This window comes from Neophocaena asiaeorientalis, unplaced genomic scaffold (genome assembly GCF_003031525.2).
Source record: "Neophocaena asiaeorientalis asiaeorientalis breed wild unplaced genomic scaffold, Neophocaena_asiaeorientalis_V1.1 scaffold230, whole genome shotgun sequence".
Taxonomy (NCBI): domain Eukaryota; kingdom Metazoa; phylum Chordata; class Mammalia; order Artiodactyla; family Phocoenidae; genus Neophocaena; species Neophocaena asiaeorientalis.
Genome location: NW_020175186.1, coordinates 13179 through 38468, shown reverse-complemented (window position 1 = coordinate 38468; position 25290 = coordinate 13179). Strand labels below are relative to the sequence as shown.

Here is a 25290-nt window from a genome sequence, read left to right as displayed (position 1 = left end):
CTGGGGCGGGCGGCGGGCGGGCGGCGAGCGGGCGGCCAGGGCAGGGCGTCAGGCCGGTGCAGACTGCGGGGCCGACGTCCGGGCCGCGGGAGCAGGAACGGAAGGCGGGGCGGGGCGGACCCGGGAGGAGGCGGACTGGGGCGCCACCGGCTTCTGAGGGGCGGCTCGCCCCCTTCCGGCCCGTGGCTGGTCGGTGGGGCCGCGGGGGCAGGGCGGGCTGCGTGCCGGGTCTGGCCCTGCTCTGCGGCCCGCGCTCGGCGTTTCGGGCCTCCGGGCCGCGCGCCCGCCCAGGGACTGCGGGTCTGGCCTCCAGGTGTGGACCTAACAGCGCCCTGTAGCCTTCTTAAGCGCTGACATCTGTGAAGGGCTTTGTATTGTAAACTCAGTCAGAGCGCGTCGTAGTCCCGGAAGCGCTTTGACATCCCCGAAGTAGCGCTGTGCAAACTGAAGCGCTTGGTAATCGCGGAAGCACGTTGTGGGCTCGGAAACCAAATCGAACGAAGCCTTTGGTAAATCCTGGGACCTTCTGGACTTCTCCGAAGCGCTTTGGAATCGCAGACATTCGAAGCGCTTTGACATCTCTGAAACCTTGAGCACTGTGATGGGCAGTGGAAAGAAGGGGGAAAGGTCAGTGAAGCCAGCCCCTGGCTCTGACCTACTGGCCTGCCCTCCCTCGGGGAGTCCCGGGATAGCGGGAGGCTGAGGAGGGGCAGCTATAGCAGGAGTGGTGGTGGATTCCCGGCCCCCTCTTCACCTTGCAGGTGCCCATGGCGTCGGAGAGGCGCAAGGTCAAGTACCACTGGAGCAGCCCTTCGGAGCGGAGTTCCCGCAAGCGCTGCTGCCTCCGGGAGCCCAGTGATGTGGCCCCCTCCAGCCGGCCAGCTCACAGCTCTGTGTCGCGTTCAGGAGGGGCCAGCAGCCCCAAGCGCATGAAAACCCAGAAGGAGCATGGTGTGTCCTGGGGCTCATCCCGCCGCAGAAGTTCCTCCTCCTCCTCCCATTCCTCTGGCCCAGGTGTGGGTGGGGCCGTCTCCAAAGGAGGCCTGAATCAGAGCCCAGGAGAGTTCCTTTCGTCAGGGGGATCCCCTCTGTGCCCTGCCAGACCTTCTGTAGAAGAAATGGCTTCTCTCCAGGAGGAAGCCTGCAGCCTTAAGGTAATTGGCCCCGACTCCTTGCAAACGGTGAAGCCCTTTCCACTGGCTTGAGATGTTGGAGATGGGAATTTTGGTGAAAGGATACTAAAAAAAAAAAGACCAGGTCTCTTAAGATCTCTGGGGTCTCCCCAGGGGAGAGCAAAGTGGAAGACGTCAGAGGATGGCCTGAGGGTCGGTGGAGAGGTAGTTTGCAAACTTGGCAGCATTTTGGAACTACTTTAAAATCCTTGCGCCTTCCTGCCACCTTGATGAGGTTATGGTGGGGTGTGGGCGGAGCTGCCAGGTATATACAAATATTCCTCAGGTGCTTGTAACCCACAGTCAGTCAGGATGGAGGCTCGCTGCGCTGGGAGGTAGATGGCGTGCCCCGGAGACACAGATGTATGTTATTTCGGTTGTAAATTTAGGGAATTGTGCCCTGTACTTAGAAGCACAGAACCAAGAAAAAGAATTTGGTTCGGCTTTTCACCAAGGTTATGGTTTCCAGCACGTTGGAGTTTTGCGTGGTGGGGCAGGGTTTATTTTGGAGGTTCAGCGTTTAGTTCCCCAGTGGGAACACACAGGAGGATTTCATAATACTGGGGGGCAGACTGAGGAGTGCTTCATGGAGGAGGTGCAGTTCATCCACTCATTTGTTTTATGTTAACTCTTATTTTTTAATTTTTAAAAATAAATTTATTTGTTTATTTTTGGCTGCGTTGGGTCTTCCTTGTTGCGCGCGGGCTTTCTCTAGTTGCGGGAGCGAGGGCTACCCTTGGTTGTGGTGCATGTGCTTCTCATTGTGCTGGCTTCTGTTGTGGAGCTCGGGGCTCTAGGTGCGCAGACTCAGTAGTTGTGGCTCACGGGCTTAGTTGCTCCGCAGCATGTGGGATCTTCCCGGACCCGGGATTGAACCCATCTCCCTTGCATTGGCAGGCGGATTCTTAACTACTGCGCCACCAGGGAAGCCCAATTTTATGTGAACTTTAAAAAAAAAAAAAAAGATTAAGTTTTCTCAGCGTGTGCGAGTATGTATGTGTGTATGTATGTGTGACAAAGTTGATGGTGAGTTTGGAAAGGTTCAGTTCTTGCAGTCAGTCTGCTGCTTCCAGGTTGGAGGGAGGAGAGGCACCCTAGTTTATGTTACTGGCTACTGTGTGAGCGTCATCCATCTCTTTAATCAGGTCTTGAACAAATATTTATCTAGGGCCTGGTTTGTGCCAGGCAGTGTTTGTAGTTGCCTGGGATTTGCTTTCTAGGTTTTGGAGGTCTGGGCCTTCAGAGGTGGGGAGGAGTTCTGTGTGTGAAGGAACGGAGGAAAAGTCTTACTTGGGTGAGATGGTCTGCCCCTAGATAAAGTTATAAAAAAACCCAAACGCAGCCGGAAGGAAAGTAGTTTGTCCTTAAGCCTTTGCTCAGTGGTTTCTTACGTGGAACTGAGAAGTGAGGATGTATTTAGCTCTGTATCCTCTCTGGCAGGCTGTTGTTTTTAGGCGAAGCGCTCCAGGTGTTTTCAATGTGGCCCTCAGTCAGAACTCTTGTGGGCACACTGAGTTTGTGGTTTTTTTTTTGCGATACGCGGGCCTCTCACTGTTGCGGCCTCTCCCGTCGAGGAGCACAGGCTCAGTGGCCACGGCTCTTGAGCCCAGCCGCTCCACGGCATGTGGCATCTTCCCGGACCAGGGCACGAACCCGTGTCCCCTGCGTCGGCAGGCGGACTCTCAACCACTGCACCACCAGGGAAGCCCCACACTGAGTTTTTAAAAAAAATTTAATGGTGAGCTGAAAAGCTTTGTCTCTGACATAAGAATACTGAATATGAGTCAAATGTAAATGAGGTAAATATGAGGCTAATTTGATCTTGTCATTAATTCTTGCTGCAGCTTCAGTGGTTCTGGGTACAGGGTAAAACTGTCAGTTGATTAAAAGTAATGGCAATAACAAGATGAGGCACGGAGGAATCTAGCTTAGTGTCTCAGGTGTACTGCATCCTCCGCTCAGCTGTCCTGTTGGGCTGGAACTGGAGAGTTGAGGGTGTGGCCTCTCTTCCGGGGTGGTCTAATCCAATCACAGGCGCACTTTTCTCGAATTTAGGGCTAATGGGCCTTGTTTTGCCCCAATTTAATGGTTAACCATGGAGCGATGAGTAGTCTCGTCCTGTCTCAGAAGTCTTGGGTTCTGCCGATGCCTTGCGCTCAGTCATAAGCGCTTGAGTGAGGATTGTGTGCCGGGCATTCTGTTGGATGGTGGAGCCATGAGGTGGCTTGTAAGGAGCGTCCAGTCCGGAGGGAGGGCTGCAGAAGTCACAAGACTGCCTCACCAGGTGGTTTGGTGCAACAGAGATTCCGGAATGGAGCCTGGGGAGCTAGGTTGGGGGCAGCTTGCTGTACGGTGTTATGAGCCAAGGGAATTTAGATTTTATTCTGAGCCATTAGGGAGCTCTATACAGGGGATAGGCAGATTTGCGCTTTTGGAAGATCACTCATGTTGGATAGAATATGAGGATGTTGATGGGATCGATCCCAGTTGTCCTACTCTAGTACTGCTAAGGGCTCTCCTTAGAGAGTGTTTGTTAGTTTGAAAACAAGATACAGTACTTTACTCATATTTTAAAAAAAGGAATTAGTTAATTAAACATCCTTATTGGAGTATAATTGCTTTACAATGTTGTGTTAGTTCCTGCTGTATAACAAAGTGACTCAGCTATACGTATACAAATATCCCCATGTCACCTCCCTCCCTACACTCATCTTGATAAATTTGAAAATGCTTCTCTGACCTTCCCCTCTCTCTGCACCTCTTCCCCCCTTTTTCTGCAGTCATTTGCATACTTGTTTATCTAATAAGTACAAAGTCCTGTCAGCAAGCACTGCTGAAGGTCATGCACAGAAACGGCCTATTCTCCCCTTGGGTCCTCCCAAGGTCTCCTCACCACTCGCCTACCGTCTACCCACCCATCCGCCTGCGCTTCTGCATTTGCTCTGTAAACACTGAGGGGTACACACTTACTTCATGTGTCCCCCTCAACGCAGAAGTCTCTGTGCTAGGTCATGGAATATTCTGAGGGGAAGATGTTTGTGTTAGTTCATTCTGGCTGCTGTAACAAAATGCCTCAGACTGAGTAGCTTATAAACCACAGAAATTTATTTCTTATAATTCTAAAGGCTGGAAGTCTGAGATCAGGGTGCCAGCTTGGTCAGGTGAGGACTCTCTTCTGGGTCACAGGCTTCTCTTTGTGTCCTCACATGGGAGGAGGAGGCAAGGAAGCTGTCTTGGGGCCCCTTGACTAGGGCACTAATCCCATCGGTAAGGGCTCCACTTTGATGACCTAATCACTTCCCAAAGGACACACCTAATACCGTCACCTTGGGGGTCAGATTTCAACATAAGAGTTTTGCGGGGAACACATTCAGACCGTAGCTAGACGGGGCATTTTGGAATCAGTAGAGATTCCTTCTGGCCAGCCTCTCCTTGTTTGTGCCTTATTACCTCCAGGGTAATTGCGAGGTTTTCTCAGATTCTAATGGTAGCTGATGATCTTTGTTTACTTTATAGAGAAGGTTAAATGTGTCTATCATGAGCATCTTCACCTACCTTAATTTTAGTTTTTAGTATGACATACCCAAATTTTTAATTCAATTTAGGGAAGGAAGAGTGGAAGGGAAAATTTAAGCTCTATGATGTGCTAGAGCTTGTCAAATATGAGTCTCAATATTTGACCTGTAGATGCTCACGTAATCCTCAGTCTTGTGAGGTGGGCCTTGTTATCTTTTTTTTTTTTGAGAAGTAAAATCATGGTTATGCTAAACCCTTGAGATTTTAATCTTTTTTTTTTGTTTCTTTATAGAAGTATAGTTGATGGCAGTGTTACCTTTACGTATTAGATAACAAATACTTAGATATCAGTCAACACATATTTGAGCACCTGCTCTGTGTAGGCCCTGGGAAGATGAGACTCAGAAAAGTTAAATGACTTGACCAAGGCCACACAGCTTGTATGGGGCAGAGCTGTGGTATAATCTCAGGTGAGTCTGACTTCAAAGCCAGTGTTCTTTCTGCTGCTGCCCTCTGTCAGCATGTGCTCCTCCTGACCCAGTGTTAGGTGTGAGGGGTGGGGAGATGGAGAGGGCAGGATCCTTCCCTTGAGGAGCCCTCTGCAGGGTCATGCAGCCCAGACACGAGAGAGCGTTGTGCGTTTTGGCTCTTGAGGGATGAAGCTTTCATGGGTGGTCCTGTCTCCTGCATCTTTACTCAGCGGATGTCCAGTGCTTGCGTGCAAGGCTGTGCTGGGGCTGGAGGTGCAGAGAATAAGGCAGTTCATCACAGTGCAGTGTGTGGAGTGTTGTAACAGGGATATTTGAAGTACAAGGCATCAGAGGACTGAGTGACTAACCATCGGGAAGGTCCTCACAGAAGAGGAGTCATTTGAGTTCTGTTGATGGCCAAGGCAGAAGAAAGGACTTTCAGGCAACAGGAACAACGTATGTCCAAAAAGTGTCAGGAAATGCTGGTGTGACGCTTGGGGCACTGCTTTTTCCTGGGGCCCTCCTTTCCCCCTTCTCCAGCGTTTTCCTCATTCCCAGAACACCTGGGTGTGTGGAGAAAGGCGGGAGGTGATGCTGGAAGGAAGGTTGGGGGCCAGCCTGGGGAGGAAGTCTTCCGGGGTCACACTCAGGAGTCTGGGATGTATCCTGCAGGCAGATGCAGAGCCGATGAAGGGTTTTAAGCAGAGGTGTGACGTTGCCAGAGTGTAGAACTCCCTGTGGCACCTGTAGAGAAAGGATGGAGGGAGGGAGCAGGCTGGGAGCCCCTGAAGCTGTTAACAGTGGCTGACAGTGCTGAGGGCTGGCATGACATCTCCACTGATGTCTCATTTGCCCAGTGCTTCATATAGGAAATCACCTTTCATAATGTGTCATTTTCCTTCCAGGTTGATTCCAAAGATAGTTCTCGTAACCCCATGGATTCTGAATTTGCAGCTGAAGCTGAGGTTCAAAATGACATAATTGAAGAACCAAACAAGGTCCAGAAAAGGCAGAGGGATAGACCTCGAGACCAAGGCTCTACCGTGATCTACCTAAAGGCCATCCAGGGCATCCTGGGAAAGTCGATGCCAAAAAGGAAGGGAGAGGCTGCCATGAAGGCAAAACCCAACATGGCAGAGCGCGCCAGCCGCGGAGAGGGGCCAGCCAGGAGTGTCACCACATGTGCTCCTCAGAAAGAGAAAAAGTCTGCCCCAGAGGTCAGAGCGGAGGAGGAGAAGGCTGTGCTGGAGAAGAGCAGCTTCTGGGACAGGAGAGTGGTGATAGACCCTCAGGAGAAACCCAGCGAGGAGCCCCTGGGTGGCCGAAGGACGGTCATTGACAAGCGTTGTCCAGTCCTGGAGTTTTTGGATGACTCTGACTCGCACGTAAACGGCCAGAAAGTGAGTCAAGCTCATGCCAAGCGTGGGGTTTTGAGTTCTGTTAAATGTATTTGGTCTTTTTAGTTTGATCCTGAGTGTTTCTCATTCAACACTGTACTTGACTTACCCAGGGCTCCAGGGAGCAAATTGTTGGTTCTCTTCTAACATAGCTTTCAGAGTTATTAAGAAACCTCAGTTCAGTGCTGTTTTTGTTTTAGGATTTATATGTTTGTTAAGACATAGATTTGCCTGTGTAACAAAGGCCAAAATAACAATGGCTTAGAGAAAACAGAAGTTTGCTTTAAGGAGGATGGCTCCACAGTGTGGGGGACTGGGGTGTCTTCTGCTCGAGTCTCTGCTGCCCCTCAGCAGTTTCTATCTTGCGGTCTGAGCTACTGTGACCAGGCTCAGCACATTACATTGACATTCCAGCCAGGAGGAACAGGAGAAGAGCATAGTACATTCCCTCCCTTTTAAGAGTTGGGCTCAGAAGCGGTCCCCATTCTATCTGCTGATATCTGTTGACAAGAATCTAGAAACCTGGCCAACACCTGCAAGAGAGTCTGGAAGATTCCAGACTAATTTCCATCTGGGAAGCTTTACATTCAGATAAACCTTTATTGCTGTAGAGGAAGGAGAGAGTGATACTGAATGATATTGGAGGGAAACTAACGGTTATTAACACTGCTTATAATTCGGAGGAGAAAAGCACTCCTCTGTTGTACGCATCTCCGCCCATCCTTCACTACCGCTGCTTGGAGGTAGCCCCTTTCGTCTCTTTTAACTCTCGCTTCTAGTACTTACCTCCATATTTCTAAGTAATTTTTCATTGTTTATTTTTTGAAAATGTAGACATCTGTGGACTTCCTACTCGGGAAATGAGAATTTAGTTCTCTACACTTCGACAGTACCCACGCCCATAAATGTATCCTCTCTCCCTTCCTGCAGCTCCCTGTATCATAATACCATTTTTAGCCAAATCTATTTGATTTATTATCACCATATTCATAGCTGAGTTACTTAGTATACTCTGATTACATTTCCTTTCTTACAAAAGTTGATTTTCCTTGGAGTTCATCTTACCTTGTTTTTTCCTTTAGTTTCTCTGTTCCTGTGACTATTTCATCTCCAAATTGCTAGTACCGTAAAATTCTTCTCAATGTTGTCAAAATAAGTAATCTCTTCTCCACCTTTTTTTTTCAAGGTATAGCCCGTTTAATTGTTTCCTTAAGATTCCTTTTTTCCTCTGTCTCTTTTCATCTCTGCTTCCTTTATGAATAATTAAGGAGAGTGTATATAATGATAATATATACTCTTAAAATTTTTGACATACTTAATATCTAAGAACACTGGCTTAGTCTTCTGAGTATTCCTTTTTTAGAACATCCGGTTCTTGTTTCTCTGAGAATATGAATAAAGGTTTGTTTTGAAGTTTTTCTTTCTGCACTCCTGAGTTTCCTTCTGATTTTTTTTTTCCTAAATATTTTGGTTTCTGTCTTTTGTGATAGGGCTTTCCTCAGATGTTTCGGGTATCTGTTCATATTTTAAAAATGAAGCTTGAAAAAGCCAATTGGAAGTTCTCAGTGCCTGGAACGGCTTGCTAACTGCTGCCTTGAGCATAGGTGATAACCTGTGGACTCCCAGTTGGGTCTGTAGCTTTATCCTCAGGGGCTGCTAGGGGTCCCTGGGACAAATCTTCCAGTGCTCTGACCAGGAGCACACCTCTGGCTGCTAGGGTTTTAGGGGTCAGATTGAGGGAGGTGCCTGGGTTCTCACTGTCCAGCGTGTGATGGTCTCTCACCCTCTGCTATGTGTCTGTTGTCCGTGATTACTCCACAGTCTCCGTGGTTTAAGTTTTCCAAGTGTGAACCTTATCTTTTGCTGGGTGGGGAAGGGGCAGACCCATCTGTACAGGATGGGAGCAGGGATCTGGGGATCTAGCTTCACAAGTTCTCTTAGTTTCATTTCCAGCTTCACCTTCACTTTGAGAGGTCTGGTACCTCCAATTCCTTAGTCTTCTGGGGTCCTGGAGTGTGATTCAGCATGTTTCTGGGTTTTTCTCATTGCGGGCCTAGGTTTTGGCCATCTGCTTATCCAGTAACTGTTCATCTATCTGCTTTCTAGCATCAAATTTTTGTTTAATTTGCTTTGCTGTTTATTCTGTATGCTTTCTCTCTGTAGGTTTATGCTTTTTCAAGTCCATTTCCTGTAATTTTAAGAGTTTTTGGGCGGGGAGGACAAAACCCACATGTGCTGTATTTAATTGGAAATCCCAAGAACAGTAGGTTTTGTAAACTACTTTTCCCACCAAATATACAATGTTTGTGTTTCCTGTCTAACATAGATCATTGTTTGGCTGCCTGGAATTCCATGGTATGGATGAACTTTCCAAACTTATATACCCAAACTTCTATTTGTCAAACTGGACGTTTAGGTTATCTGTTGGGTATCTATTTGGGGCAGCGTGATATGGTAGGTCAACAGATGAGTGTTGGGATCAGACATCTGGGTTCAAATCCTGGCTCTGTCCCCCTAAACTGCAGTCTTGAGAAAGTCACTTAACCTCTTGGAGCCCCAGTTTCTTCCTCTGTATAAAAGGCATGGTTCTTTAAATGTTATCACAGACTCATACAGGGATCAGCAAACTCTGTAAGGGGCCAGATAGTAAATATTTTAGGCTTTTTGAGCTTTTAAGGCCTCTGTTGCAACTATTAAACTGTGCTGTAGTAGCATGAAAGCAGCCATAGATAATATTTAAGTGAATGGGCCTGACTGTATTCCAGTAAAACTTTATTTACACCAACAGGCAGTGCATTGGATTTGGCTTGTGGGTCACAGTTTGCTGAACCCCGAATTAATTCATGAAAATCCTTTGCTCAGTGCCTCGAGTATAGTAGACTCTCAACAGATGTAGATTTAAATTTTACCATATGGGCTTGAACCTTAGGCAGTCTTGAGTATAGGTAATCTCTGGTTTTCCCAAAAAGGAAATCCAAAAACATTTTCCTGGCCAACTTGACTATCTAAAGCCTTTCAGGGTCTTAGATGATGTCGTCATAAGTCTGTTTATCATATATATTTCTAGGTGGATGTGCAGTTTTGAAGTCACTTTTTTCCCCACTCTGCCATTTTTCCTCCAGCCTCACATTTCATTAAATAATTTTGTTAAACCTTTTCACATGTTTCTCTGACATGGTCTTTGTTGTCACTGGAGTTACTTTTTGTGTTATGTAATATGATTTCCTGAACTTCCCTGATGATAAGAATGAAAGAATCTGACTCAGGAGGTCTGAGATGGGACTGGGGAATTGGTATTTTTTAACAGATACTCTCAGATGATAGAGAAGTTTGTGAAGCAGTCAGAGGACCCTTCCATCTGAGTTGGAACTTTAACTGTTATTATTTCTATTTAAACTTCTTATTATAGGGTATTTAAAACATTTATGAAAATTACCCACGTACCCATCACTCATCTTCAATAAGTATTAACTCACTGCCAATCTTGTTTTATCTCTGTATCCCTTTTCTCTCCACAAATTATTTTGAAGCAAATCCCACCTACCGTATCATTTCATCCATAAATATTTCAGTGTGTATCTCTAAAATTATATACAGCATCTTTAGGGAAAAAAACAAGCATAACTACAGTTCTGAGCTCTCCCTCTGCCCTCTCTCTCCTCCAATCCTTTTTTTTTTTTTGGCCACACCATGCGGGATTTGGGATCTTAGTACCCTGACCAGGGATCTAACCCATGCCCCCTGCAGTGGAAGCATGGAGTCTTAACCACTGGACCACCAGGGAAGTCCCTCCCCACAGTCCTTAATAGCATCAACTATCCAGTCAGTGATTAAATTTCCCTGTCTCATGATTGTTTCAGTTTTTTTGAAACATGATGTAAGAGTCATGTGTGTCAATTTCTAAATGTGTTAAATCTCTTAGTCTCTGTAGATTCCTCCTCCTCTCCCCTCCCCAGCCCGGCGTTGTTATTAAAATAAATAAAAGGTGTCATTTGAGTTGCAGAATTTCCTGCACATGAGATCTTACTGATGCAATGTAGCACTTTTTGAATCTGTATTGGTCTGCCCGTGGAAATTCTATCCCACCTTGCAAATAGCTGTTCCCATTGCATTCAGTTTGTGTTGTTCAGTTTTTGGAGGTATATTTTTGGGAGCCCAACAGTGTAACTATGTCTAATTATGTTTTAGGTTACTTTTTTAGGAAATATATTTACATTGTTTAAAAATAAAAATATTTTTAGTGAAAAATAGCTTTCTAGCTGGCCCTGTGTTGCCCTACTCCTTCACCTGGATACCACTTTATACATATCTTAAGTGTTTTTCCAGTGTAATTTTATGCATAACCACTTACCATACTGCTTTTTAAAAAGTTGTCTTTTAAAAAAAGTAAAAACAATCTTGAAAAGCTTTGTTGAAAATGGTGTCCAACACAGAACTGTGAGGTCATACCCGCAGGAATAATTATTAACTCTGTTACCTTTTTTTGCTTCCCATCTCCCCATCTTTTTAAAAGAATGAGCTTAGAGAACCTCTTTAAACATCTCAAATTAGCTTGATTGAGATTTCTTTGGGGTCATTTTTCTTTTTCAAATAGAAGAGTACATCTTGTAATAGAAGAGACTTTGTGGGGACTTGAATATAAAACAGACCCCTCAGAAAAGGGAGCATCACTCTGGGGAGAAACCCTTACCTTCCATGTGGGCATTTTTTGTGATTTTAATCAGATTAACTTCTGTTTTTGAAAAAAATGGTGAGTTATATTTTGAAGAGCTAGATTGCAAACATGTTAATTATGTGTTAGTGTATGCGATAGACATTTTATTTGCTCACATGTGAACACGTCAGGCACTTGGTGCTGGCACCTGTGTGTGACTTCTCTAGCATGTGGTCGTGGATACTCAGACATCATGTGGTGGTTGGCCTCTCCCAGAGGAGCAAGCAGAGAGAGCCAGGGGAAATAGCAAGGCTGCTCTGACGTAGCCCTGGAAGCTGCAGTGTCCCTTTTGGTTCCATCAGTTACAATACAAGTTAGCCCAGGTTCAAGGAGAGGAGTCACAAACCCCATCTTACAGCAGAGAGTAATATCAAAGAATTTGAAAACACATCTTGAAACTGCTACAACTGTGTGGTTGTGCATTTTGAATGTGTGAGAGACCTGTTGTTAAGGATGAGGTGCTGGGTGCTTCTTTTCTTTAAAACCCCCGATACACTGTGTGTTCTAGAGAGCAGTTTTTCCCAAGAGGGGTCTTCAGAAAGGGAATGTAGGCACAGCTTCCCTCTCAGGGATGGCATATGAGACCATGGGCACAAGTTTATTCCCTGAAGCTGACAGGACTGTTCCTAGTTGTAAGCTGGCTCGCTTTCTGGGAATAATAAGGAAAACAGGTGACAGAGTGAGCAAAGGAGCCAATGCAAAGCCATCATCACAGCCAGAAAAGCAGCCAGGACTTCTGTTCTGGAGGTGACTGAGCACAGGAGGCTGTCTTCACATAGGAAGAAGGCTAACCTGTTTCTTCTCTTTTCTGCAGCCTAAAGACCGGGAGGTGGTGATGGAGCGCACCTCTTCAGGAAGTGACTGGTCCGACGTGGATGAGATTTCCACAGTCAGATTCTCTCAGGAGGAGCCCATATCCCTGAAACCCTCAGCGGTTCCAGAGCCTTCTCCCTTCCCCACGGATTACGTCATGTACCCGGCTCACTTGTACAGCAGTCCCTGGTGTGACTACGCCAGCTACTGGACCAGCGGTCCCAAGACCCCCGGCTACCACTCCGTGGGCAGTGGCGGCAGCGACACGGTGCAGGTGGAGAGGAGCGGCCGGGGCTCTTCCCCCCACTCAACGGTGAGCCCCCAGCACAACTCCAGAGAGCCCCAGGCCGCTGAGGAAGGCAGATCCCGGAAGTCGCGTTCATCTCGTTTCTCCAGAAGCTCGGAAGAAGAGGTGAAGGAGAAGAGAACATTCCGGGAGGACATGCCACCACGTCCGTGTGGAGGACCTGCATCTAGCTCCCTGCCCAGGAGCCGTCGGGAGCCTAGGTTGGAGGGTTTCATCGACACCCATTGTCACTTGGACATGCTCTATTCCAAGCTGTCGTTCAAAGGGAGCTTCACAAAGTTCAGGAAAATTTACAGCAGCTCCTTCCCTAAGGAGTTTCAGGGCTGCATCTCCGACTTCTGCGATCCTCGCACACTGACAGATGGCCTCTGGGAGGACCTGTTGAAAGAGGATCTGGTGTGGGGGGCCTTTGGCTGTCACCCCCATTTTGCACGTTACTACAATGAGAGTCAAGAAAGAAGTCTTCTGCAGGCCTTAAGGCACCCCAAGGCTGTGGCATTTGGGGAGATGGGCTTGGATTACTCTCACAAGTGCACCACGCCTGTCCCGGAGCAGCACAAGGTAATGTCGTCCTTAGTTTGCTGACAATCTATTATTTATTTAGTTCCTCTTTTAGTTGTTGAAACACAAGGGTTGCTCTGCTTTTGGAACTAAAGAGTTTAGAGTCTCTAAAAATGTGATTGCTCTTACTTAGCCAGACCCTGTAGATGTCATTGGTCAAATGCTTCACAAACTGTTTCTTACCTTTCAGCTTCATTAAGCAAGAGGAGGGGCTTAGGTGCTGAGTGACTTTTACAGCTAATGATACAGATGTCAAAACTTCAGTCCCTTCTTGGGAAGCAACACGTTGTGTTTGTTTAATTAAACAATATATTTTTATTCTAATTTTAAAGTTAGTGTGCCCATTTCAGAATATTTGAAAAATACACAAATGTGTAAAGAAGATTATTTCCCATTCCATCAGAGACAGTGACCACCATTACCATCATAAGACTTTTCCCTCCCAGCGGGCTGTATTTACTCTTGTGCTTCACCTGGCTTCTCAGGGAGGACAGATGCTCCAACCCAGGCACAGTTCCTGTCCCCTAATAGTTCTTCTTAACGTTTTTGAAATTCAGATGTGTTTTGAAATTCTATTTTTTTTTTTTTTTGCTGTTTGCGGGCCTCTCACTGTTGTGGCCTCTCCCGTTGCGGAGCACAGGCTCTGGATGCGCAGGCTCAGCGGCCATGGCTCACGGGCCCAGCCGCTCCGTGGCATGTGGGATCCTCCCGAACCGGGACACGAACCCGCGTCCCCTGCATCGGCAGGCGGGCCCTCGACCACTGTGCCACCCAGGGAAGCCTGAAATTCATATTTTTAATGTTGCTGTCCCTTGGAGAATTACAAGGGACAATTGGTGGTATGTCTTACAAGCACCTGTCATGGAATCAAGGAAATGTGTGTTGTATGCGTGTGCTTTTTAAAAAAGAATTTAGGGAAGTTAAAAAGAGAAAGTTACAGATTTGAATGTTTTTTCCACTGTGAAAATGTTCCTGCTTCATTGAATGTGCTTTGAAAAATAGGCTTTTTAGCAGCTATGTTGTCTTCCATCCCAAGGCTATAATGGTTTGAGTACTCAGTAGTTTGAGTATAATAGTCTGAGTACTTGGCGTACTCAAGGCTATAATGGTTTGAGTACTCAGTAGTTTGAGTATAATAGTCTGAGTACTTGGCGCACTCAAGGCTATAATGGCTTGAGTATAATAGTCTGAGTACTTGGCGTACTCAAGGCTATAATGGTTTGAGTACTCAGTAGTTTGAGTATAATAGTCTGAGTACTTGGTGCACTCAAGGCTATAATGGTTTGAGTATAATAGTCTGAGTACTTGGCGCACTCAAGGCTATAATGGTTTGAGTACTCAGTAGTTTGAGTATAATAGTCTGAGTACTTGGCGTACTCAAGGCTATAATGGTTTGAGTACTCAGTAGTTTGAGTATAATAGTCTGAGTACTTGGCGTACTCAAGGCTATAATGGTTTGAGTACTCAGTAGTTTGAGTATAATAGTCTGAGTACTTGGCGCACTCAAGGCTATAATAGTATTGAGTACTCAAAGAAGAATTGTTTAGAAGCAAAAATGAAATGTTGGAATCAGAATCCCTTGCAACCTCTTGCCTCTGGAGGAGTTCAGGGAGGGTCGATGTGTTGGGGAGGGACACCGCCGGCTGTAGGAACTGGAACTAGCTCATCTTTAAAGTCCTTGGCAAGCATTCTATGCTGTTGGTTCCAAGGGTCACTTTGCTTTAGTTGAAAACACTGGTTAAAAGTGAGTTATATCAGAACTGGTATTGGCACAGTGCCACTATTTTGAGACGAGGCAGTATAAGCGTTGGACTTGAAAATGTCATTCTCAAGTGAATACTACCTGACTCAACTTACCAAAAGTGTCTTCTTATTTGATGTTAAAAATTCAAACACGAATGATATTGCACAGTTGAAAAAGCTACTCGTGAAAACATAAAGTTTAAGTTGAGGTAATTTCTTCATAATGAATTAGTATTTTTGTTGTTTTTTTCTAAACCTGAACTTAGAAAGAATAAGAATAAGGAAAGAATAAGAGGAAAGAATAAGTTTTAGCCCTACTTTTTTCTTTAAAATTATTAGGAACAGGTACATTTTACTACTGAAAACTTTTAAAGTAGCTAGAGTTTAAAAAAAAAAAGAGTAGTTTATCTGTAGATATTCACCTACAAGGAGATCTGATTTTGGTTAAGTAAAGAAAGCAAGCTGCAGGAAATATGTATAGTACTTATTCTTTCCACAAATACTTGAGCACCTTCTGAGAGTCAGGCATTTTACAGACGTATACATGGCAACTTTTTGCATAGGAAAAGGTGTGCAAGGTGATGGATTACCTCTTGGGAGTGGGAGTGGAGGCGGGGGCAGTGAAGGGGAGGACACTTGTAGTGGTGCTCTTGAGCCCAGCCCAGCCCTGCAGCCCCACGTGAGCATTGCCTAGTGGTGGCTGTGTGGACAGCCTGGGTTCAGATTTGCATTCTGGTGCTACAGTTTACCAGCTGCAAGTTACTTGACCTCATTTGGAGCCTCAGTTTCTTTGACTGCATGATGGGCTAACAGCAGTACCTATCTTAGGGTGCTTGTGAGGATTACATGTTATAATACACCTAAATAATAATACTACCTAGTAAGCACTCGGTAAGTGTTAGCTATTATTATGCATTATAGAGTTTAAAAGTAAAGAAAATTGAAGAAGACAGTGGGGGTTGTGCAGTGGACCGGCTGTTCTGGGGGTAGCAGACATCCAGAGTGGCTCTGACCCACAGGTGTTGCCACTCTGTCTCCTCCCAGGTGTTTGAGAGGCAGCTGCAGCTGGCCGTGTCTCTCAGGAAACCCTTGGTGATCCACTGCCGAGAAGCTGATGACGATCTGCTGAAAATCATGAAAAAATTTGTGCCTCCGGACTACAAGATTCACAGGTGAGAGTCGAGGGCTTCAGTGGGCAGATGAAGTGAACATGTTCCTCTGTCTAGGACGTTCGTGAGAAAACAAATTCAGTGAGGAGTGGATTGATGATGTTACGTCTTTACATAGAATCTTTTCTCAAGATTAACTATCAGGTTGACCCATGTGAAATTTCTGATATTTGACCATTTTTTAACCTAAAAAAAGGCAACTTCATATGGTTTGAGCTAATACCCTAAATCACTGTGACCCCCATTGCATGAAGCAGGCTGTAGTGGAGGCTCGGTTCGTAGAACTGAGAGCTGTTGATCTTGGGAGAGGTTGCTGTGGGTCCAGTGACTGAGCACACAGAGAACATTCCAGGGCACCTGAAAAGAAATTTTCTCTCCTACTTCGAATTTGAAAGCTCATTCCTCCCCACTTCCCCTACCCGCAGTTAAAGTCCAAGATGTATTTTCTCTAAATGGTATCTAGGGGTTCTCCAGTTTGGTAAACTCACCAGCCTGCCCTGGTGTGTCTGTCCTGGGCATGGGCTTGGCTTGGGGGGCCCTGGGGAGCAGTGGGAGACAGTCAGCTGGCGACTCTGCAGAGGGTGTGGGGCTGAGGTGGGCACGGGGTGCCCTGGGAACCAGAGGAGAGGCCCTTAGCTGCGTCTGGCTACAACGAGGTCGGGAGGTGATGCCCATTGGCACTTTCATGACGGGTAAGATGGGTTAACTGAAAAAAAACAGGGAGTCTAGAACCCGAGCCAGGTGGTGCCAGGTGGCTGAAGGGGTGAGGTTGTTAGGCCTCTAGAGCATTGCCTTCCAGGCGCCCAGGCAGAGAGAGTGACGCCTCTGAGTGGAGCCACCGCCAGAGGTGAGATGAGGCGCAGTCACTCAGCCCTTCTGGACTAACGTGTACTGTACTAAGAACATGAACAGATGCAAGCTTAAGAGAAGAAAAGTCACCTGTAGGCCACTCCCCAGTGTTTTTGTTTCCTTCTGGTTCATTTGATTACATGGACGTAGTTTTTACCTGCTGTAGTTGGGATCCAGATGGGCTGCAGTTTTTAATTCTGCTCCTGACTGTGTTGGCTGTGAGTCCTTCCCTTGGATGCAGTCTTTGCATTTCTGAGAATTTACCCACCAAAAATAACTTAAAAGAGGTGAAATGTCCAGAGGGAGTTGGGGGCTTCTGCAGAGGGGATTATGAGAGAGCCCTGATCTGGAATTCGCTTCCTTGCAGGCATTGCTTCACCGGCAGCTACCCAGTCATTGAGCCCCTGTTGAAGTACTTTCCCAACATGTCCGTGGGCTTCACGGCGGTCCTGACCTACTCCTCTGCCTGGGAGGCCCGGGACTCTCTGAAACAGATCCCGCTGGAGAGGATCATCGTGGAAACTGATGCTCCCTATTTCCTGCCTCGACAGGTAAGGGTGTCTTCAAGCCGAGTTGAGGCACTGAGGAGAGAGGGTGGGAGGTGTGCAGTCCCTCTTGCAAGGTTGGCAGGAACAGAGCCACCAGTACCTTTCTAGGTCCCACCCTTGGCTGTGTAGATGTCTCCTCTCTGTTGCTTTGCAGAACCAAAGTCTAGGGGGCTGAGAAGCTGAAGGGTAACCACTCTCTTCCAGGCAGTGCAAAGCCCTACCCTGTAGAGGGTAGTCCAAGGAAGCATGGGACCCTGCTCACCCAGAGCCCCCCTGACTGGGACTCTCCCTGCACCTGCAGGTAAAGGGGTCTCTACACAGCTCCAAAGAGGCCCTGCTGGGCAAGGGCCGGGGAGGGAGTTGTGCGTGACAACTCTGCACAGAAGGCACGACGATATCCAGAATGCTTGGTGTCTTCCAGGTTCCCAAGAGCCTTTGCCAGTACGCCCACCCAGGCCTGGCCTTGCACACGGTTCGAGAGATTGCCAGGGTCAAAGACGTGCCACTCGCCTGCACCTTGGCCACCCTGCGTGAGAACACCTGCCGCCTCTACAGTCTTTAAGCAGAGAGGGTGCCGTCAGGAGTCTCCCAGAAAAGGTGATAATAATCACATTACATAGTTTTTAAAAACCGGGACAAAAATGACTTTGGCTATATTTTTTAAATGTAGGGCATGTAGACATAGGGTGAGCAATGAACCTGGTCTGTCTTGAGTGAGCTCAGTTTTAACCTTCGTCCTTTTCTCTTCCCCGCCCTCCAGGATGACCAGCGGCCTGACAGGAGAAAGGCCGTGTGAGCTCTGCCTGTGTGTCCCTGCTCGAGGATGTTTGAGAGCCCGCTGGCATGGAGGACACCCGGACAGGACGTTTCCTGAGACCTCGTCGGAGGCTTCCGCTTCAGGCTGGTTGGGGGTGGGGCCGGCGTGCGGGGTGCTGGCGAGGGGTTCGGGCTGGCCTCCCGGCTGCAGTGCTCCAGGGCAGCCTGGGAAGAAGAGGAGGCTGATGTGAGGGCACAGCAAGCTTGCCCGCCCAGTGCCTGCCTCCGCAGCTTGTGGTGCGAGCAGTCTGTGAATAAAGTCACACTGCTCCTCAGCTAAGTGCACGTAGGCGTGTAGCTTGGTTCCTGGTTCTCCACTGTCAACACGAACCCCCGGTGGGAGATCTCCTCTGGGGGACATTTGCCAGAGACCTGTGTTAGAGGCTGATGCTCCTGCGGCCAGAGAAGGCAGCCCCTCCCTTCCCTGGGTGACTCTTCAGTCTGGCTCTCACTGTTGCTGCGTCAGCTCTGAGTTGGCACTGGTGGAAGGACCTTGGCTGCTGGTCTCACTGGTTCCACTGCCATCAGTATGGAGGGGCCAAAGGGGTGCTCATGGTCCAGGGAAAGTCCTGGCCGAGGAGCATCTGGACAGACTGGGGGACTTGAGGAGGAAGCCTGCTTGAGGAAGACGACCCCGAGGAAGGTGATCCCACTTACCGAGGTCCCCAGGGCTGCAGCTCAATTGTGTTGGGTCCAGTCTGCAGCAGATGCTGTCTGCTAGTCTGCTGTCAGGGGGTTCCAGCTGCCCTGTGCTCCACTCTGCCCCCTTCTCCTGGAGCACTGGACCAAAAATACTCCTTCTGTTTCATCTCATGTAACAGCCCCTTGTGTGCCCCATCCAGGTCGAGAGGTAAACCAATTTAATTTTCCAAAGCTCTGCTGGCACTGCCCAGCCCTGTTCTATTGCCTATGCAGAACAAGAGGCCTGGTGTCCATGGATCTCCCGTTCCCCGTCCTGGGGCTCTCCCTTGCCTTGGCCTCTGCTGCGTCCTTTCTCCGTGGTGAAAGTGAGAGCCACTCCTTGGACTTTGAACAGCCAGGTCATCTCAAGTTCTGAGCTGTGCTCTGCTCCCTGCTGGTGCCTTGTAAAGGTGTGTTCATTACAGGCCCTGGAAGGTTATGACGGTCAAGGGTTAAGAGTGAGGATGCTCTGCATTTGGGACAGAAGGATCCTTTATTCCAACCTTCCTCAGTGCGACAGGCCACCCTGAGTCCCTTGTCTGTTTCTTGGAGGCCAAGAGCTGAAATCGTAAGATCCAGTGCTTATGTTGGATGCCTCTAGGTGTTTGTGGAAGGTGCTTTTGAACCTCGTAACCTGCAAGGGAATGGACTTTGCATTTCATATGTGGTATTTCCCTCTTGCCCCGGTACCCAAGTTGCTGGCCTGGGAAGTAGGCCTTAATTCAGTGTCGACCTTCCATGGATCAGCTGTGCGTCATCTGTGCCGCAGATTTGGCAAATCCGGGGCCTTGTTCTCCTGCTTGGAAGATTTGGAGGACTAAGGATTTCACAGTGCTTTGTTGTCACCCAATGAACTGTCCCTGATCCATCTCTTTCACAGCAAGGCCTGTACATCACAACTGCCTCCGAAGGAAACCAACCGGGCCTGTGTTCAAGGACTAAGAGTGATAACTCAGTGGATGTCTCTGAGCCATTGCAGTCTCCCTGCCAAAGTAAAGCACAAGGTGCTATATACTTTTATCTCCAGGATTTAGGATTATCATTTCTGTTACACAGTGAAACATTACCTGTGTGGGAGTGAAAGCTGGTTGGCATTGTTTTTGGATGGCTGACTTGATTGTTTTTGCTGTGTTGCCGGAATGCCTCTGTATCTCTGCCCCCTCGCTCCCTTTGACCGTCTCTTTCTGAAAATAAAGTGATGGATCTTCAGCCAACTCCCATGGTCTCCATGTTCGTTTATATTTCTCAGAGTGTTAACGATGGTTTAGTTGTTGACTAGCTTTGTAACCTAAGAATCCAAAGGTCTGGAGACATTCAAAAATGTACCTGTGCCTCAGCAAAATTCAACTGGAAAGGGCTTCCCTGGTGGCGCAGTGGTTAAGAATCCGCCTGCCAATGCAGGAGACACGGGTTTGAACCCTGGTCCTGGAAGATCCCACATGCCACAGAGCAACTAAGCCCGTGCACCGCAACTACTGAAGCCTTTGCTCTAGAGCTTGCAAGCCACAACTGCTGAGCCCATGTGCCACAACTACTGAAGCCCGTGCGCCTAGAGCCCGTGCTCTGCAACAAGAGAAGCCACCGCAATGAGGAGCCTTTGTACCGCAACGAAGAGTAGCCCCCGCTCGCCGCAACTAGAGAAAGCCTGCGTGCAGCAATGAAGACCCAGTGCGGCCAAAAATAAATTAAAAAAAAAAAAAAAAAAAGATTTGCTGAAAAGAATTAAAATTCAACTGAAAAGAAGAATCCCTGGTACCTTCTTAAAAGTTCTGCCTTTGAGCATTAACTCTCATTTTACTGCCTGGAAACACCCAGATACACTGCTGCTGCTTAGCAGTGAAAAATACATAGACACCTTCTTTGTTCCAGAGCAAAGCAGTAGGAGGAAGAAAAATTGAGTACACGAGGGTGTTGTTGATGACTTGGTTGTACTGTGGGCTTTGGACTGTGAACTCTGATGCTGCTGGGTAAACTTTGGAGGAAATTCTGTTTCACTGCTTGCAGTCAGTCTTCCAGTTTTGTCCTAAGGTATCCTTGAACACAAGTAAGTGCTCAAGCCCAAAGTAAACCCGTCAAAAGGGAGGCTCTGTTCCAAGAATGGTAACGAAATTTGGAATCTGTTGATGCCTCATGTCAGATGCACAGTCGTTGGTGTGCGTATTTCCAGCACGTTACTCACTGTCTCAGCTCTGTCCCAGCTGGACATATGGCAGCTATGTCCACTGGACACAGTGATAGTCTCTTTGTGGCTGGAAGTCTGCTCTTGGCCTTTCTGGTGTTTTACATCTCTCTCTATTAAGTTTGGGACCAATAGTAATCATTTACCGCAAACACTTTCATTTTTGCCTCAGGCATTTCTGTAAGATCAGGGCAAAGGGCCACTGAAGTGTACGGTGCCTGAATAAAGCGTCCAGGATGGCAGCAGAACTGTCAGTCAGTGGCCAGGCAGCCCTGTGCTCCCTGTAAATGCTCATTTGTCAACGATGTTTGGAAGTGGATTCAGACTAAAGGAAGGTCGCCAAGCGTGGATCTCTATTCTTCTGTCTGTACACCGTCGTAAGAGAATTTCTTACCCCTCTGTAAGTGTGTAAGATGTTAAACACGGGCTTCCCTGGTGGCACAGTGGTTAAGAATCTGCCTGCCAATGCAGGGGACATGGGTTTGATCCCTGGCCTGGGAAGATCCCGTATGCCACGGAGCAACTAAGCCTGTGCTCCACAACTAATGAGCCTGTGAGCCACAACTACTGAGCCCGAGTGCCACAACTGCTGAAGCCTGTGTGCCTAGAGCCCGTGCTCTGCAACAAGAGAAGCCACGACAATGAGAAGCCCTCACACTGCAATGAAGAATAGCCTCCTCTCGCCACAACTAGAGAAAGCCCACGCACAGCAACGAAGACCCAAAGCAGCCAAAAATTAAAACAAATTAATTTTAAAAAAGTTAAATACACGAGCTGTTATACTAATGTACTGGGTATATTATAAAATAAAGTTTTTTATAAGGAGGGTTTTTTTTTCTGCAGCAAATATCTTGCTCAGCCCAGGGGTATATACAGCTGCTTCAGAGAACCGGAAGTTAGTGGTGTCGGGAAGTGACACGTGCAGGAACAGGTCCGAGAAGGCCGACGTGGGACCAGGTTTGAAATGCTACGTTTTCTCAAGTGTGTTGCCTGTGATCACTTTTATTTCTGCTGGTTGTTGACTTGAAATTGTCCTCAGCCCACTCCAAGTTGACCCCATGTATTATGAAAGAAAATGAAAAACAGAAACAGAAGGAATCCCTAGGACCCCAAACAGCAGGGCAAGAGGGTGACATTGGTAGAGAAGCAGCCGAACGTGGGGGAGTGGGGGCCTGAGCCCACAGCTCTGGGTGAGTCGGAAACGTGTTTGATGTGTAACCTTGGGAAGTCACTAAATTCCTCTGAACTTCGGTTTTCCCCCTCTGAAGTGTGTCTGTTGTGAAAATTCACTGAAATTACATTAAGTTCGTGTAAGAAGTATTTAGAACAGTGCTGGCGCACAGCAAGGATGCTGTAAATGGTGGCTATCAGGATAATTGAATGTCTCCTATGTGCAGGTGTCCTCGTGGGACATACGTGTTCAGTCTTGATAGTGACCGGGGTGGGGTGGGTGTTTTACATGGGAGGAGCCTGAGAAGTTCAGTGTCGTGCGCTGGACCAGACAGCGGGTGTTCAGATTCAGGTGTGAGCCTGAAGCCCTCAGCTTTCCACCCCACCATGCTGCCTGGGGCAGGTGAGAGAGCCTGACCAGAGTGGGAGCTTAACCTCTGTTTCTGGAGTGAATGACCTAGGCAAGTGGGAGAGAAGGCTTGTGTGTCCCTTGAGAAAGGAGTAAGGCCTTGTCTTTGTGGGCGAGCATCAGGTGACCAGCATTCCCCCCAGGGCCTGGCCCCCATCCTCCCCAGAGCCCCGTCTGGCTGCTTCTCCAGCAGGTCGGGAGCTGGTTTCTTGGGCCCTTTGACCATGTTTGAGTCTTGGTGCCTCCGCTGGGTGTTGAGAAGAGGGCAGTGGGCCTGGCTAGTGATGATCAGGGTTGCACCCCTACTAAGCTTTAGAGCTGGGACGTGCCTCAGCTCCAGGCCCGCGTGTGGGTCTCTGCATCAGAGCGAGTGTCTGGCTCATGGAGGCGGACTTCTGCTTCCTCTCTCCCTCCACCCAAGTAGTTCACCTGCTCTCCAATACCTTAGATTCCTCTAGTGGGGATAATGCCTTTCAAAATGTGATTACCACTTAGAGGCAGATGCTTTCAGAAGCAAGGGCTTGGTGAGCTACGTCACTGCGCGGCCAGGTAGTCAGGTGTGTGGTTCCCTGAGAGATGGAAGAGTGTGTGTGTGTGTGTGTGTGTGTTGTGTGCCCAATGCATGGGCATGGAGTTGACAGCAGAGCTGGGGCTTAGAGAGTTGGGCGGGGAGATAAGTGAAAGAGGGAACAGGACAGCTTTTTCATGCGCTCTCAATTTTGTTGAGGGCACCCTGGCCAAGTCTGCATTTTCCTGAGTTATGTAAGAGTCCACACCCACTCTAAGCCAGGTGGGCTGACCTGGCTCTGCTGCCTGAATAGGACCCCGTGGCCTCTAAGCCACTTTATATATGCGCCTGGGGGTCTTGTCAAAATGCAGATCCTGATCTACTAGGGCGGGGGCGGGGCCTGAGACTCTGCATTTCTAAGAGGGTCTCTGATCATGTGACAATCCATGGACCATGTGTGCCTTCTCACACATGGTGTGAGGCATGGTGGTGGAGTTTCGGGGTGCCCACTTAGTGTAATCAGTGGTTAGTGCTGTAGGGCTGTGCCTTGAGTGCCAGATGGCCAGAATTTCACTCGAGAAGATACTTGGCTCCTAGAGGGAGCCCTTTGTGACAGAGGTTTCTCCAGAATATGGATGTTACCCCAGCTTCTCAGAGGGGCATCCTGCGTGTTTCCGATGGGTGCGCACCTGTCGGGATGGGTGGTGCTCCTCCCCTCGTGATCATCCATCCATTGTCAATAGCTCTCAAGTCAGTTCACGTGTTTATACCAAAGAGCAAGTGACTGATAAGTGACATTCCTCCCAGGAAGACTGGGTCTTCACTGGAATTCAGTTGTGGAACTTAAGGACCAAGGCTCACTTCAGCTGTGAGCTGGAGTTGGAAGTGGTTTTGGATATCAACCTGGTGTTCCAAATCAGTGAAGGAACCAAGGTAATGGCCAGCCTTGGCCACATGAGGTGGCGTCTGCTGTGCCAGGTCTTCTCAGTGGACGAGGAGGAAGGAGGAGGAGTTAGGTCAGCCATGTCCAGCAGTGGCTCTAGCCATTGTTAGCGGCCCACTCAATCTAACTTCAGACTCAGGCTCTCACATTCCCAGCATCCTTTTCTGCCCATGGATGTCAGTGCAACGGCTGTTGGCTCTGATAGTGTCACCTGAAGTTTTCCTGTCCACACAGGCCTTGCTGGTTGTTAATAAGCTCTCTGTGCAGCTTTGCATCGGGAAGCTCTGATATTTAAAGGAACTTTGTCTTCTCCTTTTTCTCCTCTGTCTCACCCCTCCTTCCCCCTTTCTGTCCACCTTCTCTCCCCCACCTCCATTCCCCCAGTAGCCTTATCTGCTTGTAGAAATGGGTCTAATTTGGTTTTCTAAGCATTGACACCTCGTTGCTACATGTTCTTCTTTTCTCTAACCTTTGACCATAGACCAAGAATGGGGCAGGGGGTGTTTTTCAGTGAAATGTGAAATTTTCCTCTTTCCTGAAATAAACATTTTGAACCTTCACCATCCAGTTTGAGCATTTATTCACCTCCTAGACTGGTACCCCTCAGAGCTGGGGGTGGTCTCGGAAGCGTTCTGGAAGCCAGGTGAATGCTTCTGAGGGTGGGAAAACAGAGAGGTGGCTGGACTCAGGGCCGGTCACTTGTGGGCTGGGGTTTCTGAAAAGCAAGAGGTCAAGTCAAAGTGCTGTGTCTGGGACTTCCTTGGGGGTCCAGCGGTTAAGACTCCGTGCTTCCACTGCGGGGGGCACGGGTTCGATCCCTGGTTAGGGAACTAAGATCCCACATACTGTGCAGCACAGCCAAAAAAAAAACCACCAAAAAAGTAGTGCTGTGTCCGCCATTCTGCCAGTGCCGTCAAAGTTGGCTTTTCTTCCACAAGGTGACGGAGGTGGTGTGTTGTGATGGGGGGAGCGCTGGCCTCAGAATATGGACCGTGTGATTTGGGCACATCCCCTAGAAGCTGGGGGCCCTGGAACCAATCCCCCGCAGGTACTGAGGGATGACTGTGTTTGGGAAAGAGGAATTAGGAGCTCTTTTGAGAGGCAGGGATGGGGAAGAAAACTTCTGTTTTGTCACCCATAGGCGGACTCACATTGGGACTCCGAGGAAACTGGAGAAAGGACTTACCGCTGGCGTCTTCCCAAAGGACGTCCTGAAGAAACTTCCCCAGGGTCTGGCCATGCTGGTGGGACTGAGCCCCTGACAGCTTGATCCCAACGTCAAAGGGGGCGCTGAACTAGGAGGATCCAGGAATGGTGAGAGGTCA

General features: G+C 48.1%; 2 protein-coding genes across 3 annotated transcripts in view; one reads left to right on the top strand and one right to left on the bottom strand.

Moving 5' to 3' along the window:
- On the top strand, positions 1 to 19970 carry TATDN2 (TatD DNase domain containing 2). 2 transcript variants are annotated; one of them, XR_003005874.1, is made up of 8 exons: positions 1 to 627; positions 762 to 1154; positions 6064 to 6558; positions 12084 to 12950; positions 15738 to 15865; positions 17079 to 17262; positions 17464 to 17560; positions 17681 to 17819. XR_003005874.1 is itself a non-coding variant. In XM_024764705.1 (8 exons), exons 2-7 carry the CDS (start codon positions 768 to 770, stop codon positions 17819 to 17821), a joined length of 2202 nt encoding a protein of 733 aa, XP_024620473.1. In that variant the 5' UTR covers positions 2 to 627; positions 762 to 767; the 3' UTR covers positions 17822 to 17856; positions 18020 to 19970. The 2 variants fall into 2 exon arrangements, 1 of the variants encoding a protein (XP_024620473.1); XM_024764705.1 differs by lacking the exon at positions 17464 to 17560 and adding an exon at positions 18020 to 19970 and having other exon boundaries at positions 2 to 627; positions 17681 to 17856.
- Positions 19971 to 24533: 4563 nt separating this feature from the next.
- GHRL (ghrelin and obestatin prepropeptide) overlaps positions 24534 to 25290 on the bottom strand; it is a 4197-nt gene continuing 3440 nt past the window's right edge. The window contains exons 3-4 of the mRNA XM_024764733.1: positions 25152 to 25260; positions 24534 to 24680 (exon numbers count right to left, since the gene is read on the bottom strand). Coding sequence (XP_024620501.1) covers positions 24661 to 24680; positions 25152 to 25260 — 129 coding nt within the window. The 3' untranslated portion in view covers positions 24534 to 24660. The remainder of the gene's footprint in view (positions 24681 to 25151; positions 25261 to 25290) is intronic.